Source organism: Aspergillus pseudoviridinutans (genome assembly GCF_018340605.1).
Source record: "Aspergillus pseudoviridinutans IFM 55266 DNA, scaffold_5, whole genome shotgun sequence".
NCBI classification, from domain to species: Eukaryota; Fungi; Ascomycota; class Eurotiomycetes; order Eurotiales; family Aspergillaceae; genus Aspergillus; species Aspergillus pseudoviridinutans.
Window position 1 is genome coordinate 2,524,696 of NW_025091285.1, and position 18,114 is coordinate 2,542,809.

Sequence of the window (18,114 nt, forward strand, 5' to 3'; positions counted from 1 at the left end):
GCTTGTCGGAGCGGCAAACTCCAATGACCCCAGCCCCGACAAGACTTGCCTTGCAAGTCTTAATTTCGAGTCCAGACTAGAATCCAGAATCCAGAATCCGGAATCCGTCAAGGAGAGCTCTGCGACAGACGGGCAGATTTCCAGGACCAGCCAGGATGATCGCCAACCTCAAGTGGCACGAGTAACGGTATCACCGCCCGCGATGGAGAGCTAGGTTGGCGTGGGAATGCAGCAAAGCGGGTGCGGAAGTGGAAAGCAGACAAGATGGAGAGCGATTGGCTCCCACAGGTCTTTAATCCGAAGGGTTTCTTAAATTCGCTGCAAGGAGTTACTCCTGGAGTCTGCAGCTCTACTCGATACATGCGCAAGGCGTGATTGCGAAATGCGACGGTACAAGCGGCGACCCCGGCGACGGGATCAACCACTCGATGATTCAACTGTCAACAACTTCCGTCCCCACACACTGTGTCACGTCCCGATAATAGACGATTAGTTAGAAGTCTGCCAACAGTCAAGGGAAAATGATGCAGGAAGGCGAGTGGTATATATTCCCTCCCAGATAAGATTGAAAAGTAACAATTGACGCTCACTCTTCCTTGATCATGGAGTCAACTGGGTGGTCATCGAGAGGACGCGTTGCGCGCCACGGTCACGTGGTGATCTTCCACTCTAGTGCCTTTTCAGATAAAGCAACAGGCTGAATGCGGTAAATCAGAAAATCTACTGTATATTGACTGATATAATATATATATAACAGACATCTGGAGATATTTAGAAGAATAGATATCCTGATCGGGAAAAGGTTGAATCAAACAACGCCATCCACAATGCAATATGTACGTGGATCCTGCATGGACAGTAAGTTCCACTTAAAGAGACTTTTGACAACCGAACAAACCCATGGGATATTGTAAGACGAAGGGACATGGTAACAAAAGCAGAGTTGATATCACTTGCGTTTCTTGCCTCCTCCACCTTCTGCGTCTTGGTTCTTCCGCTTCCTCCCTTCCCGTCGCCAATATTCGTCACGCTCCCGCTTCTCTCGCTCCGCTTTCTTTTCAAGACTTTCCGCGACCTTGGCGCGGTACACCTTACGACGCTCCTCTTGCTTTGCGGCTCGTTTGGCCTGCTTCTCATTCCGCAGAGTGGTAAGTTTCTGCATAAGGTCTCGCGCCTTCTTCTCCTCTCCGCCAAGCACCACCGCGCGTTTCTGCATGTAGGTCTTATCCTTATGTGGCTTCATCCGGGTGATCTGGGATTTGAAGGGGAGGTCTGCGGCCAGCTGCCGTGGCACGCGAAGAGGGTTGAAATGACGAGTAGGCCGCTCGATCGGGCGATAGGCTGAGTCTTTGTTCTGCGGAGTGGGGATACCCTTCTCGCGACGCACCTCACCGGTCAGACGCATACCCAGCCAACCGTTATCGCTCGAACCTTCCTCGTCCAAGTCGAGCAGGTTCGTCACCGGGTTGTAGAAACGGTGTGGCTTAATCGGGTACCATGCACGCAGGAAGACGATGTCGCTCATGAGGATCTTATCCTCGAAAGTGGCACGGAAGCATCCTTCGGGTTTGCTGAGGGCTCGCTTGATCTGACCACGAATGCCGGAGACAGTTCGGATCGAAGCACCCTCGAACTTGGCAATTTCAAGCGACGAGTTGAACATGTCTTTGATGAAGGCGGTGTTCTTGAAGATCTTGTAAGGCACACCGGTAAGCTTCAACTTCTTGACGATCTCCGTGTGTTCGTCCACACTCAATACCACACCAGTGGCCGCAATGCGGAAGCCTGGCGTCTTGTTTGAGAGCGACTGTACACAGCTGAAACCTGTGTTCGGCGCGACAAGCGGACCGTAGAAGGTAGCAAAGCAATGCATGTGCTCAGGGGTATATTTAAGCATGCGGTTTCGTGTTCGACTGTCAGATGTACTGTAGATGGGCAGGGTCTGGAAGCGACGCCACCCCAAGGAGAAAATCAGAGGATCATTGGTCTTCAAGATCTTTTTGTGCCAACGGTGCCTCTTGATTCGGACCTGTACGTAACCGAATCGATCTTCGGTGGGGGCCAGACCGCCAACGATCACTGGGAATCGCGGGTTGAACTTGGTAGCGAACTCGCATGGCACTTTCTCGAGGACTATCCGGGCATAGGTTCCAGCTCTGAAGCCTTCCGCTCTGGCCCTCGAGGCAGGGTCAAGAGTTTCGAATTCAGCGCGGTTGATGTCCTGCTGCTTCTGCAGCTTCGCCTTTTGCAGCTCGTACCACTGGTCCTCGCCGAATTCTTCTTCTCCGCCTGCACMTGCCTGTCGTGCATTGTCTTTCGAGTTGGCAAAACCTTCGCGGTCTTCTTCCTCGAATCGCAGTCGCAGTTCTTCTTTTTTCTTCGCGTTGCGTTCACGCTCGGCCTCTAGGTCCACTGGACCTTCCTCCTTCTTAGTGTCCTCTCCGTCTTCGTTGTCGGAGAGTCCATTGAACACCTCGCCGCTCTCGAGATCCTCAAACGCGCCGTCTCCCTCGTCGTCTTCGTCAAAAGCATCATCGAAATCATCGTCGTCCACGTCGTCATCATCGTCATCCCCACCAGAGAGTTTAGCGGTGGCGAAACGACTCCGCAGAGCCTCGATCATATCACTGTCTTGCCATTTTTGTTCCAGTTTCTCATAATCATATTCAGGAACAGCACGATAATCCGATTGTTCTTCCTTCTCCGTGTTGGTCTTCTTGAAGAATTCGTCTTCGTCCTCTTCTCGCTCCTCGTCTTCGAATCCTTCTTCCTCCTCGTCTTCGCCCCGCCATCTCTTCACCACATCTGCCGGGGCAATAGACTCGTCGTACATCATCCGTGAAAGGTCAGCAACGCGGAACTTTGGTCGCTTGCCATGAAGGGCCTTCGCATTGGCAATCATGTTTTCTTTCCAACGAAGCGCGCCGTCATCATCCTCATCCACGTCGTCCTCGTCAACGTCGCTTTCGAGCTCTTGATCCTCAACAGACGAAATGGAACCCAGGTCGGAATCACTGTCTGCAAAGGCAAGATCTCCCTCTTCACGATGGGCACTCCCATTCTGCCTTTGTTTGAAGTTCTCTTCAAAATCTGGTGGGGCGGAGACATCTTCCAGGTCACCGTCCTCCCCGTCGCTGAGATCGTCGCCTTCTCCATCCTCATCTAATTCTTCGTCTTCTCCGCTTTCGAACCCTTCATCCTCATCCGAGAGTTCCTGCTGATCGTTCTCTCCTTCCATGACTCTCACTTTTCTCCTCTCCTTTCTGCCGACATTGTCCCCGTCATCATCCGCCTTTTCTAAAACCTCACCGCCGCTGAAGAGACGGACACCACCCTCTGCCTCACCAAGCAATTTGCGCTCACCCTGCAAACCGACAACCAACTGCTCTCCCAAGCCGCGATCTTGATTGTCCTCATCTTCATCTCGTTCGAAATTCGATGTCTTGATGTCAATGTATACGGCATCCTTATCGACCAAAACACCACCGACATCTGACATAGGGGCAAATAGGAGTTTTTGCTTCTCGCCTAGTCTGCGTTTGCTTGCCCTGCCAGATGTCTTGGCAAGTTGCTGGTCCATGTACGGAGTCGGACACGGGTCTGGGAGAGCTTCAATACCCGCAACTGTCAAGTCGCCAACGCCAGGAACGTGAACTCGTGCGCCTTGAGCGGGAAAGTTCGTTCCCCTCAGATATCCGTACAACGCGACGGTCCGGTCGCACTTGGGATTCTCTTCAATCTGGGTTGGAGGTGTGATATCCAGAAACCGATCTGCAAGCGCGTAAGGGTGAGAGTTTCGCCAAACTAACGGTCGAGGATTCTTCATGACGGACAGGAAGCGAGAGAGATTATGAATTTCGCGGTCAGGATAGCGGCCGTTCACAACGCCAGAGAGGTAAAAAAGCTTTGCGCCGTTGTAGAGTTCACTCCAGAAACGGTGCTTCAATCGTTTTTTCGCCGCGCGAAGGGTGCTCTGCTTCTTGAAAAGATCCAGGTGCGTCAAGATGCCGAACACATTTCCAGGCATACCACTAGAGGCCAAGACATTGAGGAATTCCATGGTCTCCATCTCGAACCCATAATTGCCGTCGATCATCAGAAGAACAATGTCCGCAATTTTGGAGATATCGATCATGCTAGCAAGGGAGTCGGAAGGACATTCGATGATTGTGAGCCGCCGGCGTTTGGCCGTCACCACCGTCAGAGGCCCTTTGGGTGTACTAAGTGTCTGTTTCGTATAGCGACGAATCAAGGACTTGATAAGGGTAGTTTTTCCAACCTGCAAAAGTGAACGATTGTCAGAACCATTTTCTCAAATTTTCTTTAGGATGGTCGTCATCATCAAGCGGAATAACTTACACCTGGAGGTCCAACAACCGCAACGACAAGCGGAGGAGCCTCTTCGGGCAGACGATCCACCAAGGGTACATGTAGCCTCTTCTCTTTGATCTATATTGGTATAAGTATCGGCGGACAAGTTCTGCGGAGATAAGATGAGGGTGCAAAGAAGAATGCGTACATCGTGGGATCGCGCAGCCTGTCTGCCACCCTTTCCAGGATTCGAGAATGCGAATGCCTTCGGGTTAGCACCTGGAGAATCAAGTATCATATCAGTATGTTGTCTTCACAGAGAAAATGTCAAGCCAAGATGTTGAGTCTGTATAACGAGCTTGTCAAGCATTGAACATACCACTGTATTTCTTTTTCTCCTTTGCGGGCCGATGCGCCCTGTTCGACTGATCCTCCATCTTGGTAATTCGAGGTCTATGACCTCTAAGGAAAAGTAATTTCCTATTGATAAAAAGATTTCAGCGCAAGGCGAAGCAAACCCGACGATCTCTTCTTGATCTTCTATCAAGCTTGACCCAAATTATTATTTCCTTTTGCCGGCGCGGAATTTCTCCCTGCCGATATCAATCAAAAAAAAGTTTTTGCTTGAATGTTGTGGCCTTAATGCCTGGGGCAGAATAATTGTCGCCTGACCAGACATGCCGTTATCGGACCCACTCCGGCCCGGTCATGGGCGATAAGGGCGGTGCCCTAGGATTCGGCCCGGCATATCTGGAAAGACAGAGGTTCAGTATCCATCTCGTAACCAAAAAGGCTGATAAACTTGGGGCAGTTCTGGAATCTTGGGGTATGAGCGGGGCTTGACCCCATGTGGCATGCGGCCGCCTCCGGAATGAAGCCGAATTGGCTCCCTATTAAAGCCAGAGGTCATCCGCTGGCGCAACCTGTCATTTGGGTTTGAATCCAAGTTATAGCAACGGTTTTCAGCGAACACATCCATAATAATGACTACACCTCGTCGGCCTCCACCCGCGTACACTGCCGCTAAGGATTCAGCAGTGTATGGCACGTCCCAAGTCTATAGGAATATCTCGGAGAGTGCTTCCAGCGATTCGGGGAGGATTCTCGAGACATCATTCACTATTCGTCCCTGCTCCGGACAGGCATGGGTTGTGCCAGCCGGGCATATCTGTCGACTGACTACACCAAAAGGGCCCCAAGTGGGCGATCTCAACATTTGGAATGCGAATAATCCCCGAGAGCGACTTTGGGCTGCTCGCACGCGTCAAATCCACGCTTCCCATGTGTCGGTCGGTGACCGCCTGTGGTCAAACCTGCCATATCTACGGCCCCTCGTCACCATAACTGGAGACTCCCTGAATGGTGGACAATTACATGAGGTTTTGGAAGTTAACGGCCAGCGGAAGGAGGGCGTTGGCTTTGGTACTTCGCAATGGGGTGGACGTGTTCATGATTTGCTTGGAACCAGATGCGATCCCTACGTCAATCTGCTCATGGGTGGAGAAACCTTTGACTTCCACTGCCACTCGAACTTGACGCGCGCGATCATGCCTTATGGCTTGACTGAATTGGATGTTCATGATGTTCTTAACGTCTTTCAGGTAACGGGTTTGGATGAGCAAGGAAAGTACTTTATGGAGACATCGCCAGCTAAGCCGGGAGAATACTTTGAGTTCTTTGCCGAAGTAGATGTGCTCTGTGCACTGTCTGCTTGCCCTGGAGGTATGCGTTCCACGTTGAGTCCAGACTGGGGACCTGATGCTAATGAGTCAACTGCAGGAGATCTCTCTCAATGGGGATGGGAGGCGAAGGGCGAGAAGATGGGAGCTACTACCCGTCCGCTAGGTGTGGAGGTGTACAAGCTGGCCGATCCCAAGATACTGGATGGTTGGAAACAGCCTGAGAGCCCCAATTATAGGGGACTGCATGGGTTGCAAATGCCACGGCGGGAAACCGATGATAGTGGCTATGTTGGTCTATAGTTGCGTCCATGAGCAATTTTGTATCTCCTAGGAAGCTCCTTGCAAAAGGGAGTCCGACTTCGAATATTGAACAGTACTATATTCCATGCTTCTGTTCCTATCACGAGTGAACTACAGCTGGTCGAAACTAGAAGTCGCCCTTTCTGTTCTGAAGAAGCGAGACCAGTTCTCAGGTTCGAAGCATGCTTGGGAACATTAAGGCTTGATATCCCCTCAGACACAATATTCATATGGTGCCAGTCATTCATTCGGACGACCAGCTCGAGAGAGCTCTCAATTCTCACCGTGCTCGGTCAAGGAAAGCATTGGGCCAAAACAAAGTCCAGCCCAGAGCCGACATTTTTCACAAATGGCAGGCAGATCCCACGGAAGACCAGCAATCACCGCAGGTACTGAGTAGGTAAAATCTACAAACCAGTTCGATTCATTATACAATGCCCCAAATAAGCCGCCTGAAGTGATGTTCTAGGGCTGTAGAGCACTTTGTGTACCGACACGTGACCCGATTGCCCCGCCTTCATCAGCTCATTCAATATCGTCATCGTGCTGCTACTGCAGATGCGCGGAGCCTTGTCACCCCGCCTTTGTTGGTGCATAGATATATCGTGTTGATTAATTTGGTGGCAGAATAGCGTCATCTTGCTCAACCTGCACAAGTGCATACAATCTGAAAAGAAGTTTAATTCCTATGTTACAGTTTCTTCCATCTGCAGTGTAGTAGTTGCGTGGGTGGGGTGTAAACATTCATTTACTCTCTGGTTTCCCGCAATGACAACACCATTGCAATCTCTATCGCTGTAACATACCACGCAGACGTTTCAGAATGTTCTGAGTTAGTTAGATACGCCACGAATCAGCTCTTTTATTTGTAGTCTGAATGCTCATTATTGTATGGTTCCGATAGCGTAAGCCCCGAGGCACGACTTTGGACGACATATGTGGTAGCCTTGCCATAGTTTCCCCTCTCCAGCTGCTTCCTTATCAGACCCCTTTCACTTCCAGTCTGGGATCCCCGCAGGCCATATAAATTGTCCCTCTCCCCTCGAGTTACCCACCTGACCCGTTCTGTTTCTCACTTACGGTCTTACTACCTTGCCTTCCGACCAGACTCGCGTCTTCATCTCCGTCTGTCGCAACAATCAAGAACTCATTACCTTAATAATAGCATCCCCGTAGCGTCTCTGAAGATGCCTCTCTACAATGTTTGTCGCCCACCTTTTGACAAGTTTCATCATCCACAGAGTCTTTGACTGATCTGTATGCTCTAGATCACCCTGAAACCAGATGCTCCACCCGAGGAGCTGGAGAAGTGAGGCCCCCTTTAATGATCGCCTTCCCAGCCGCATATGCTTACGTCTACCTCTCCCCATCTAGCGCAAAGAAGGCGGCCCAGGAACAAGGGGGAACCATCAAGCACGAGTTCACTCTCATCAAGGCGTTCACGTATGGCATTGTTCTTTTGCACTGCAGAGTTGGAAATTATTCGGCTGACCTTCAATCAGCGTTGAATTCCCAGAGGAGCAAGTCGGTATCCTCGAGAGCAACCCCCACATCCATGTCGAGAAGGATCAAGAAGTCAGGATCCAGTGATGCAAAGTGCCGACTAGGGCTCTCGACTCTCTTTTCATTCGTCGTTCATCCTCCATAGAACCTGAACTTGGTGGATCCCAATGATGTTTCGGAGGATGATACCCTATCTGAACGGCATAACGTCAGGGCTGGACCTCAGCTACAGTTATGTGTAGCTATATGTATGCGTTATAGATAGTCTACTGGTATACTTATGATGTGGTAATTGCTTTCGGAATGACTCCGAGTCGTCCTCTATTCCATAACCGACATCGACTGCCAGCTGGTAACTGAACGACTAGAGCACAGAAAAAGAGAATATACATGAGGCTATTCATCACTAAATCAAGGTATCAAGACGGGCTTTAAAAGTGGAATACCGATACTGATGGGTTTCCATGTCGGAGAGAGTTGCACTTGAAGACATACCTAGATCCATGAGTCGATCCTGGCTTAGGGGATACCTATCACGTGTCAATATCCATTTTCGGTAAAGTCTCACTGCGGCGGCGATCCGGAGTTAAGGTGAAGTCATCGTCAATACTCGATATCAATGACTTAACCATTGTTGCTCAGCTCGTTCATGATGGCTAGGGTCCATGATGACAGCCACAAGGATTCTTAGGGTATCGACTCTAAAATATAAGCATCAGCTGAAGGGTCAATTGCCTTCTCACTCCCTTTACAAGGTGCGATGTTACTCGACATCACCACCTCAAGATCAACATGAGTCGGCTCTACATCAGTCATTTGCACAAGGCGCCAATGATGAAGTCGCGCGTCTTGCGGCTAGCCGTCGATGTCCACTGACGCTTGCAGATCTACTCAAGTGAGGCACTGCAGGTTTCTCTTTTTGGAACATCTGATCATTTTTCTGACCACTTTGTCTCCCTTCAGGCACGGACGCCCACCTTTGTCAAAAGAGGCGCTGCTCGCCTCTGCGAATTTCACACTATCCCTTCTACCTGCCCGACTGGCATCTCGTATACAAGCGTTACGAAACCTCCCTTTCATCGTCGTTTCGAACCCACACATCTCGAAGATCTATAACAATTACGTTCACTCCTTATCGACTCTTCTGCCCTATCAGCAACGGCAGGTCACAACGCTGGAAGAGGAGAATAAGTTCGCAGATGTGCTGGCGGACCTAGTGCATACGCATGCAAATACAATACCCATACTGGCACGGGGATTTCTTGAATGCCGGAAATATATCAGTTCAACCGATGTGACTCGTTTTCTAGACACCCATCTACGAGCGAGGATTGGCACCCGGCTTATAGCAGAGCAACATCTGGCCCTTCACTTTGCCTCACAGCCAGTTAGTGGTATCAGTTCCAGAACAGAGCAGTCGTCTGAGAACAACGTCCCGTCGAATTATATAGGTGTGATTGACACGGCCCTACAGCCGGCTCGCATCGTGAAGGTATGCGAAGATTTTGTTGGGGAGATCTGTGAGCTGAAATATGGCGTGCGGCCGCGCCTAAGGATCGGGGGTCAACCGGACGCCACGTTTGCGCACGTACCCGTGCATGTCGAGTACATCATCACCGAGCTTCTGAAGAATGCATTTCGCGCGGTTATTGAGTCAGGCAACGAACGTGAGCCCATTGAAGTTACGATTGCTGCAGCACCAGACGTTCCGGTCCATCGGACCCACGGTGCGCTTGGGAGAATGTCAAATGCCCCGGGTATCTACCCTGATGCCGATGTTGGCTTCAAGATGGACACCGTGGTTGGTACGGCAGATGCCAACGAGTCAATTAAATTTTCAACACCATCATCGCAGAGCATAACCATTAGAATACGAGACAGGGGTGGTGGTATCCCCCGCGAGGTATTGCCCAACATCTGGTCCTATAGTTTCACTACGTTCTCCGATTCAAACCTGCTGGACTCGGATAACGGAAATCTCGATGCGCTGAACACAATGTCTGCTAGTGGAGGCCAGCTGAGCAGTATTGCGGGACTTGGATATGGATTGCCGCTTAGCAGAGCGTACGCGGAATACTTTGGTGGCAGTATCGCTATTCAGAGCCTGTGGGGCTGGGGGACAGATGTTTATCTTACTCTTCAAGGAGTTGGCAAGATTGAGTAGTCGTTTATTGAGGTCCTGACAGGTTGCTTAATCACCACTGTGTTGAACGCTGCCATGAAGCTCTTCAAAGACAAGTTACCTCATTCACGTACCACATGCTGGCTACTCTGGTCCCATTGAGACATTCAGATAAACGTTTCTTTTCCCGCTGATGACAATGACGTCGCACTCCAGCATTGCCACTACAATCTCGGACCTGGTGATGATTGCCTCGCGAAAAGCTCGACGAAATCCATGATGAGTAGGTCGTCCTTCTCAACCTCTTGGAGGATCTTCGAGGTCTCCTTCTCGGTAAACATTAGCCGCATATTTTTGGCGAACTTCTCTTGCACTGCTCGAGTTGTGACAGGATTTCGCACATGACCGGCAGGGTACTCTACCAACACTTCGGGCAGTTCAGAGCCATCCTGCAGGTGAACTGTGAGTGCGGAGCCGATGCTTTTCTTGTTTAGATCCAAATAGTCTCTCGTAAGGAGCTCGTCAACGTGAATGAAGATTCGCTCTCGCAGAGAAGCCAGCTCCTCGCTCCTGGCCCAGTAACTCTCATCTCGATAGTCCCTCGCCTCCGGTGCCGAGCCCTTCAGAAAGGCGAGCGCAATCACGTACTGGATGCAATGATCACGATCGGCAGCATTATGCAGCGGCCCTCGCTTATTGATGATCGAATCTGCCGCTCGGGTCGTCCGAACCTCAACCCTTGCAATACATTCCGGTCCTAGCCCTCTCGCCCGGAGCTTACCAAGTTGCACAAGCGCCGCCTCAACAGCCGCAATTCCATGGCCCTCAACCGGCATCACCTTGAACAGGACATTCTGTATCGCCCACACCCCAAACGGTCGCGGCATCTCGAACCCATTCGCCCCAAACGTCCGCGCATAGAACCCAAACGGCAACGAACTCAGCGGCGTCGGTGCACCAGGCTGTCCAGCACGCACGAGCAGAGCCAAATGCACCGCGCGCATACACGCATCACCCGCCGCCCACCCTTTCCGTGGAATCGTGTTCGCGCCCGTCCTGTACACCCTGCTCGGATGGCCATCCATCCAGACATGCGAGAGCGTCGCCAGCGTCTGCTCCTCGGTTAGACCGAGGAGCCAGGCCACGACGGCGGCCGAGGCCAGTTTGACAAGGATGACGTGGTCGATGCCAAAGGCATTGAAGGCGTTGCTGATCTGGTAGCAGCCTTGGATCTCGTATGCTTTTATGAGCGCGGTGAGCAACGTGCGCATTGTGAGTGGGGGGCCGGCGTGTTTGTACCTCCCTGATGCGGAGGCGCGACATAGCCAGTCTGCGACTGCGAGGATGGCGCCGAGGTTATCTATGCCCCGTCGTCAGTGCTACTCAGCTCGATATGCGGGACAAGTCTAGCTACCAGAGGGATGGCCCCATTCTGCGCCGCCTAGCGCATCATTATGATCCAGGTACCGGATTAAAGTGCCCATGTCGAATGCTCCCTTGACCGGATCCAGGCTGAGATTTGTCCCTGGCAGTCGGAAACCGTTCGGGACCTCTGTGCCTGGCACAGTCGGGCCCAGTAGTTTCTGGCACTCCTCGCTCGTCGAGAGTGTTTCGATGGCGCATCCCATGGCGTCTAGGAGGGCCACACGCGCAGCTGACCAGGCCTTTTCGTCGTCGAGGTGGTAGTGGAATACATACTGGGTGATGTCGACGATGGGTTTGTCGTAGGGGCAGGACATGCTGTTGAAGGATCGAGTACTCTCACGTCGACAGAATGAAAGATTGCTGATAATGATACTGAATTTAATGTGTTGCTGCCTCTTCATCAGCGCTCTTGGCTCGTATGCTAGCGTGACGTTGTATTGAAGTATCACTTAAAAGACATTTGACGCTCAAATGTGCCACAGGACGGTAGTACATGTCCAACATAATACATCCAATGTATGATCATGATCATCACTTGCAAACATATCCCGAGATATCGACAAGCTTGACTGAAAGGATATCTACACTAAGTAGACGGCGACAGCTCACCCAAAACAATATAGAGACAGTAAAAGCAGATATATACCGGCCAAAATGAGCAAAATTAAAATCCTCCAACACCTCTCACCCTTTGTACAGCACCAACAAACCCTTTAGCCCAACTGAAGCGTCCGGGGTCAATCCCAATAGAGCCCTTGGGTATCTCACCACTAACCGGATCATGCCAGCACCCGTCCTCGGTGCTCACAGCGCCGTAAATCGCCGTGTTCTGGTTCTGGTTTATCTGCTCCAACCAGATACGGCATACAAGCGGCGAGTCGAGGAGGATGTTCACTTCCTGGCTGTGGTAGAAGGATTGCGTGTCGAGATTTCCGTTTCCTGAGTTGTCAGTACGATTGTATGTGTGGGGGTTGGGTAGTACTCACCCTGTATAGCCACCCGCTCGTCAATGATCATAAGTTTAATGTGGCAGCTTCGCTTTTTGAATTTATTGTGGATTGGTTTGGTCTGATCTTTGCCTACGTAGTTGTATATGCGCAGTCGCGAGCGTTCTTCGTCCGTATGCAGGGAGCGGTATAGTCGGTTCGCGATCATCTCGTTTGTTCCGTTCTGGAAGGGAAGGAGTTGGCCTGTGTCGTTGTAGCCAAGGCAGAGATAGCATGTGACGGTGACACCGCGACGGACTGCGTCAAGTAGAGCCTGCAGTATTGGCTCTGCGTTCATGTTTGGAGTCTGGATGAAGATGGAGTGCTTCGCGTGTTTGAAGGCGGAGAGGAAGGCTGAGTTTTGTGGAGTGTAGGTGCTGGTATGGTTTGGCGCTAAAGTATTGTTAGCAGCTTGATTCTTTTCAAGTACTAATAGAGAAACTTGCCTCCCCAGGGTTCTCTGTTGACTAGGGCCATAGGAAATGGCTTGTGAGGTGGTAGAGTCACGTATGGTCGCATTGGCGGTTCCTGGTCGCTATCTGGGGCGTCGCCGGTTGTGTCTCGCTGAATTGTAGTATCTGAATGATTATTTAGCTTGCGGCCTACCCACAGGGACAGGAAACATACTCAGATGGCGAGAGACCGCTTGAGTTTTTGATTCCCCTGCTCGGGGACGAATCGTGTCGTTGACCCTTTGCGCCTCGTGCTGGATATCACAATCATAATGAGGATCCTGCGTCGTGTGCTCAGGTAACGGAGAGCGTAGGTCTTCATTCGATTCAGCCTCTGCATGCTGAGCAGAGATGCTGGGAATGTCGGCGCTTGCGGCCGGAGAGGACAGCATTGGAAGGGACGGTTTGAGTGCCTTCCCCCACGAGATCAGCGCGGTGTCATAGAACGAGTCCACAATGGGTCCTTCAACATGGACCAGCATCTCGAGGTTGTCGTTGTCCTGAACGTTACTGCTCTGAAGCAAAGCAACCCTTCGATCAATGACCATGAATTTGGCGTGAAAGGTTCCAAAGATAGGGCGGTGGTAGTTGACGACTTGAAGGTCAATGTTGGGGATTTCACTTGCAGGAGGCAGTCGGACCTTGCCATTTGGATCTGCATACTGCTTCTCACCGACGCTCAGGTGATTATCCAAGAGCTGTTGAGGACTTCCCCGGTCGTATAACACTTTCACAACCACTTTGCTCCCCCGCTCGCCCGCTCGTCTTGACAGTTCCCGAAACGCGTTGGTTACGAGGGTCGATGCATCGGAGTAGATCCAAAAATTGGTACCCAAGAATACCTCCTTTTCAGCTCGAGCGATACAGTTTGCCACATGCCGACAGAGATCCGGCAACGGGGCCACAATGGTCAAGGGAACGACTCCGTGACTGCCCATCAGTGGTGGAGAGACGACTCCTCCCAGAGGATTCTTGTCCAACGTACAGAGAGCGTCGTGGTATATCTTTGATGAGTACAGGTCAGAAATAATCTCTTCATATCTACCATGATCACTGCTTTGATGGAGGGGATATTCAATCTAACCTTAAGAAATAGATTACTCGGTTTTGCTGTTCCCCAGTTCCCACATTCATACGCTCTCTGCAGAACATCTTGATGGCCATTGGTCGACTGCTCGGTTTCAACGAGCTTCTCCTTCACCCTGTGCTCATGGTACAGCTTATCAAACAACTTTGCCGGCGATTGGCTTGGATCCTTCGCAAGCTCTGAGCTTACTGTCTTGTCGTGGTGGCATAGTTGGTACACCTTATCTGAGATCATGTCGCAGTAGGTATGGTTATCGCTCGTTGGTTGGCGCACTATCCAAATGATCAAGGAGCTCAGACAGATTGAAAAAACTGCTCCAGACAGCTTCAGAACCGCTGCGAGGGTAGAGTAATAAGGCTGGTCAGATACCTGGTGCGTCTGAGGCATGTCCTTTGAATGACGTATATCTACAAGGCTTCTGCTCCAGAACTCACCTTAGCGAGCCATATTGACAACTAAGAACAGGCGGCATGATTTATCCCAACCCCGACGTCACTCAAATTAATATGTTCTGCCCATCACCATCTTCAACGTTCAGCGTATGACGAAAGCGTGGACTTTAAGCGGGCTCTCAGACGAGGCCGACGTCATAGGCGCAGGCACCCCAGCAACATTTCCAGGTATGCTAGAGAGGTATACGTCCCCAAAAACCCAAAAAAAAATTTTGATTCCACATGCTTTTTATTCATGCTATTTTGGGAGTCTCCAGTCAGAGCAACTCGATAAATTGGTTTCTATAGGCGGGAATACATTTCAATCCACCTATCATCGACCTCATCGGGCATCGCAGGGACTGTACAAATAATCCAGTTTCAACGCCTTCTCCAGTGGTCCACCCACTAAAGTAGTCAAGAAGCTTAGCAGCCACTTAACGGTTTAACTACTTCACGTCATGGCTTATTCCTATACTAAGTAGTCACAGCGTCGATCAACCCCAGGTCACTATGTGGGCTTGCCCACATGAGAATACACCCACTGGTGATAAAGTCATGCAACAAGTCGACAGCACGATTGGGATCCTCAGACACTGGACTCTGCGTTGCACTTGTTAGTAGCCTAGTTGGCCGTGGCAGTGGTTGGTCCATGTCGCTTCACATTGTCCCATATCAAACTAGGTCTTGAATAAAGGCTGGCTGAGCAGAGGCTGAGAAGTGCTATGTCGAACGTAAATTCACTGTCGATGTGAAAAGTTGTATCGCTGTCAGGTAGTTCCTCGCAGGCCTGTACATCTGGGTTCTTGCATGGTGGGTTTCGGATCTGTCATGTTATCTGCACTTGGTACCTCATTTAGCTTACTCCCCCATATCAGTTGCAGCCGTCCCAGGGAGGCTTCCGCAGCATCTGTTACTTTCATGCTATGCGGACAACTTTGGCGGGTTAACTAGGCTTGTCTTGATTCCGGAAGGCAGGTCCACAATTGAGTTAACTAACCTGCAGATGAGTGTATGAAACCACCGTCACCGAGGATGAAGCTCAAACATCAGCACTAGAAAAGATACATGAGTCTGCTTCGACAATTCTAATTTAGTATTGACCTGTAAACGTACAAATAAGGAAACCAATGCCGCATGCAAGTATTCAATATCAAACGGACTTTACCCCGCAGCGGAGATACTGCGATGGCTTTAAGCTGGTCCTCGGGCATTCCCCTCTGTCACTCCACAGCTGGGGTACTGTTTACCATTGGAAACTGCCGAAATAGTGAGCCAAACGCCTGGGCTGTGCGATGCTCATTATTAATTGTTCGGACTTCTCTCCATCGCGGCGAGGGTTCCGCTGAGTTGCAGGTATTTATAGGAGATCTGAGTTTGTGTTTCTCTCTTCACTCGTTCTATATAATATAGAGTCCTTGCTTACCATCGAGTGAAATTGCTCTTCTCGCTTCAATTTCTACTGGTAGATCCAACGATGTATGTGCTCATTCTGATTTATCTGTACATTTTAGAGCTGACTCTACTATGGCCAGGGTTTATACCGCATCTTTCGCCTTCTTCGAGGCGCTTTGGGAGGTAGAAAGCTTTAGCCATCAAGCAAGTCTCAGTGGTTGACTTCTACAGGCTGGAGTCACACATGCGTTCGTCAACTTGGGCTCCGATCATCCATCGATCCTGGAGGCCATGGTCAAGGGCCAAAAGGAGAAGCCAGGCCAATTCCCCAGGATCATCACCTGCCCCAATGAGGTATTTCTAGATTCGCCTCTTATATATGTCTCATTTGGAGGCGGGTTTGACTCCAGTCTGCTGACATCGCCTTACTCACGATAGATGGTCGCCCTTTCAATGGCAGATGGCTACGCTCGACTTACCGGAAAGCCTCAGTGCGTGATTGTTCACGTAGATGTCGGAACACAAGGCCTAGCCGCTGCTGTACACAACGCATCCTGCGGTCGTGCTCCGGTTCTGATCTTCGCCGGCCTCTCCCCCTTCACGATCGAAGGAGAAATGCGCGGCTCCCGCACCGAATACATACACTGGATCCAAGACGTTCCCGACCAGAAACAGATTGTGTCTCAGTACTGTCGTTATTCGGCCGAAATCAAGTCTGGCAAGAACATAAAACAGATGGTTAACCGGGCACTTCAATTTGCGACAAGTGATCCGAAAGGACCCGTTTACCTGACCGGTGCTCGAGAGGTCATGGAAGAGGAGATAGAGCCCTACACGCTAGCTCAAGGCGTCTGGGGACCGGTTGCACCATCGGCTTTGACGCCAGAGGCTGTCGAGCTGATCGCCTCTCATCTGGCCGCTGCCAAAGCGCCTCTAGCGATCGTAGGCTACTCAGGTCGCTCTGCTCGGGGGGTGAAAGAGCTAGTCACACTGGCCGATACGTTCAAGGGACTCCGGGTTTTGGACACGGGCGGATGCGACATGTGCTTTCCGGGCGACCATCCTGCGTCATTAGGACTCCGCTATGGGGTCCATGATGCTATCAAGACCGCTGACTTCATCCTAGTTGCCGATTGCGATGTACCATGGATCCCAACACAGTGCAAGCCATCGGATTCGGCCAAGATCATCCACATTGACGTCGATCCGCTCAAGCAGCAAATCCCTGTCTTCTACATTCCCTCTCTAGCAACCTTTCGGGCGGAGTCTGCGACGGCATTCAAGCAGATCAACGACTTCGTCGCGTCCAGCAAGGCTCTACAGGAAATGCTCAATTCTGAAGAACAGGTCGCGTTCGGGCAGCGCCGGGAAGAAGAATATAAGAAGACACGTCAAGCTGTGGCCGACCTTGCCAGAGTACCATCTGGAGGTGATGACGCTTCATTGAATGCATCTTACCTCATGGCTCAAGTCCGAAAATCTTGCCCAGAAGACACCATCTGGGCCATCGAAGCAGTAACCCTTACTGCGATTGTAGCCGATCAGATCAACGCTACCCTGCCCAACTCCTGGATCAACTGCGGCGGCGGTGGCCTGGGATGGTCCGGTGGCGGTGCCTTGGGAATCAAGCTGGCTACCGATGACCAACACGGGGGTAAAAACAAGGGTAGATTCGTGTGCCAGGTGGTGGGCGACGGGACGTTCCTCTTCTCTGTCCCAGGCTCCGTTTACTGGATTGCCCGGCGCTACAATATCCCAGTGCTCACGATTGTGCTGAACAACAAGGGCTGGAATGCACCCCGCAGAAGCATGCTTCTGGTTCATCCCAATGGAGATGGCTCGCGTGCAACGAACGAAGATCTCAATATCTCTTTCGCTCCTACCCCAGACTATTCAGGCATTGCGAAGGCTGCAGCTGGAGGTGAGGTTTGGGCTGGTCGGGCGGCTACAGTAGCCGAGCTAGGCAAGCTCCTACCAGAGGCTATCCAGAGTGTGCTCAACGGAACCGCAGCTGTACTGGAAGCTCAGCTAGACGGGACCACTGGAAAGTATGTTGAGAAGAAATAGAGGAGACATAAAATCATCAGCCCTTTCTCTAGTTGATTGCTGTCGCCTAGGCGATGATCCTATCCACCAATTGTATCTGTTGACCTCTTGTAGAGCAGATTTTAGCCTAGAGGTCTAGAAATTAATTCATGTTGATGATAGTAATTGTTCCAGGGCAGCGTCACGTGTCGCCATTCTCATCGAGAATTGCGCTTGACGCTGAAGTGTTTATCGGTTATCGGCTGTCCGGCACTTATCAATCAAGCTCCGATCCCGGCGTTAGCCTTATCTATGCGTGCGGGGCTCAATATTACAGTTGACGCTCTGTACGAGTCAATAATAGTTAGAGAGATGTATTCCAGAGAACACACTGA

The 18,114-nt window shown here is 50.9% G+C and overlaps 6 protein-coding genes across 6 annotated transcripts; 4 read left to right on the forward strand and 2 right to left on the reverse strand.

Annotated features, from left to right (window-relative positions):
* Positions 1-949: 949 nt before the first annotated feature.
* On the reverse strand, positions 950-4,748 carry Asppvi_007938 (GTPase BMS1; the record flags this gene model as incomplete). Its single annotated transcript, XM_043303821.1, has 4 exons — positions 950-4,279; positions 4,360-4,449; positions 4,520-4,590; positions 4,691-4,748. The coding sequence occupies 4 exons, from the start codon at positions 4,746-4,748 to the stop codon at positions 950-952; spliced, it is 3,549 nt and encodes a 1,182-aa protein (XP_043159756.1).
* Positions 4,749-5,294: 546 nt separating this feature from the next.
* On the forward strand, positions 5,295-6,293 carry Asppvi_007939 (urea carboxylase-associated family protein; the record flags this gene model as incomplete). Its single annotated transcript, XM_043303822.1, has 2 exons — positions 5,295-6,033; positions 6,091-6,293. The coding sequence occupies 2 exons, from the start codon at positions 5,295-5,297 to the stop codon at positions 6,291-6,293; spliced, it is 942 nt and encodes a 313-aa protein (XP_043159757.1).
* Positions 6,294-7,617: 1,324 nt separating this feature from the next.
* Positions 7,618-7,883, forward strand: Asppvi_007940 (uncharacterized protein; the record flags this gene model as incomplete). The annotated part of the gene is made up of 2 exons (XM_043303823.1): positions 7,618-7,736; positions 7,796-7,883. 2 exons carry the CDS (start codon positions 7,618-7,620, stop codon positions 7,881-7,883), a joined length of 207 nt encoding a protein of 68 aa, XP_043159758.1.
* A 581-nt stretch (positions 7,884-8,464) lies between these two features.
* Asppvi_007941 (alpha-ketoacid dehydrogenase kinase family protein) lies at positions 8,465-9,960 on the forward strand (the record flags this gene model as incomplete). The annotated part of the gene is made up of 2 exons (XM_043303824.1): positions 8,465-8,691; positions 8,760-9,960. The coding sequence occupies 2 exons, from the start codon at positions 8,465-8,467 to the stop codon at positions 9,958-9,960; spliced, it is 1,428 nt and encodes a 475-aa protein (XP_043159759.1).
* Positions 9,961-10,142: 182 nt separating this feature from the next.
* Positions 10,143-14,255, reverse strand: Asppvi_007942 (IQ calmodulin-binding motif protein; the record flags this gene model as incomplete). The annotated part of the gene is made up of 7 exons (XM_043303825.1): positions 10,143-11,278; positions 11,333-11,732; positions 12,023-12,282; positions 12,330-12,722; positions 12,776-12,907; positions 12,957-13,785; positions 13,866-14,255. The coding sequence occupies 7 exons, from the start codon at positions 14,253-14,255 to the stop codon at positions 10,143-10,145; spliced, it is 3,540 nt and encodes a 1,179-aa protein (XP_043159760.1).
* Positions 14,256-15,826: 1,571 nt separating this feature from the next.
* Positions 15,827-17,761, forward strand: Asppvi_007943 (putative thiamine pyrophosphate enzyme; the record flags this gene model as incomplete). Its single annotated transcript, XM_043303826.1, has 3 exons — positions 15,827-15,877; positions 15,926-16,048; positions 16,133-17,761. The coding sequence occupies 3 exons, from the start codon at positions 15,827-15,829 to the stop codon at positions 17,759-17,761; spliced, it is 1,803 nt and encodes a 600-aa protein (XP_043159761.1).
* Between the last annotated feature and the right edge of the window lie 353 nt (positions 17,762-18,114).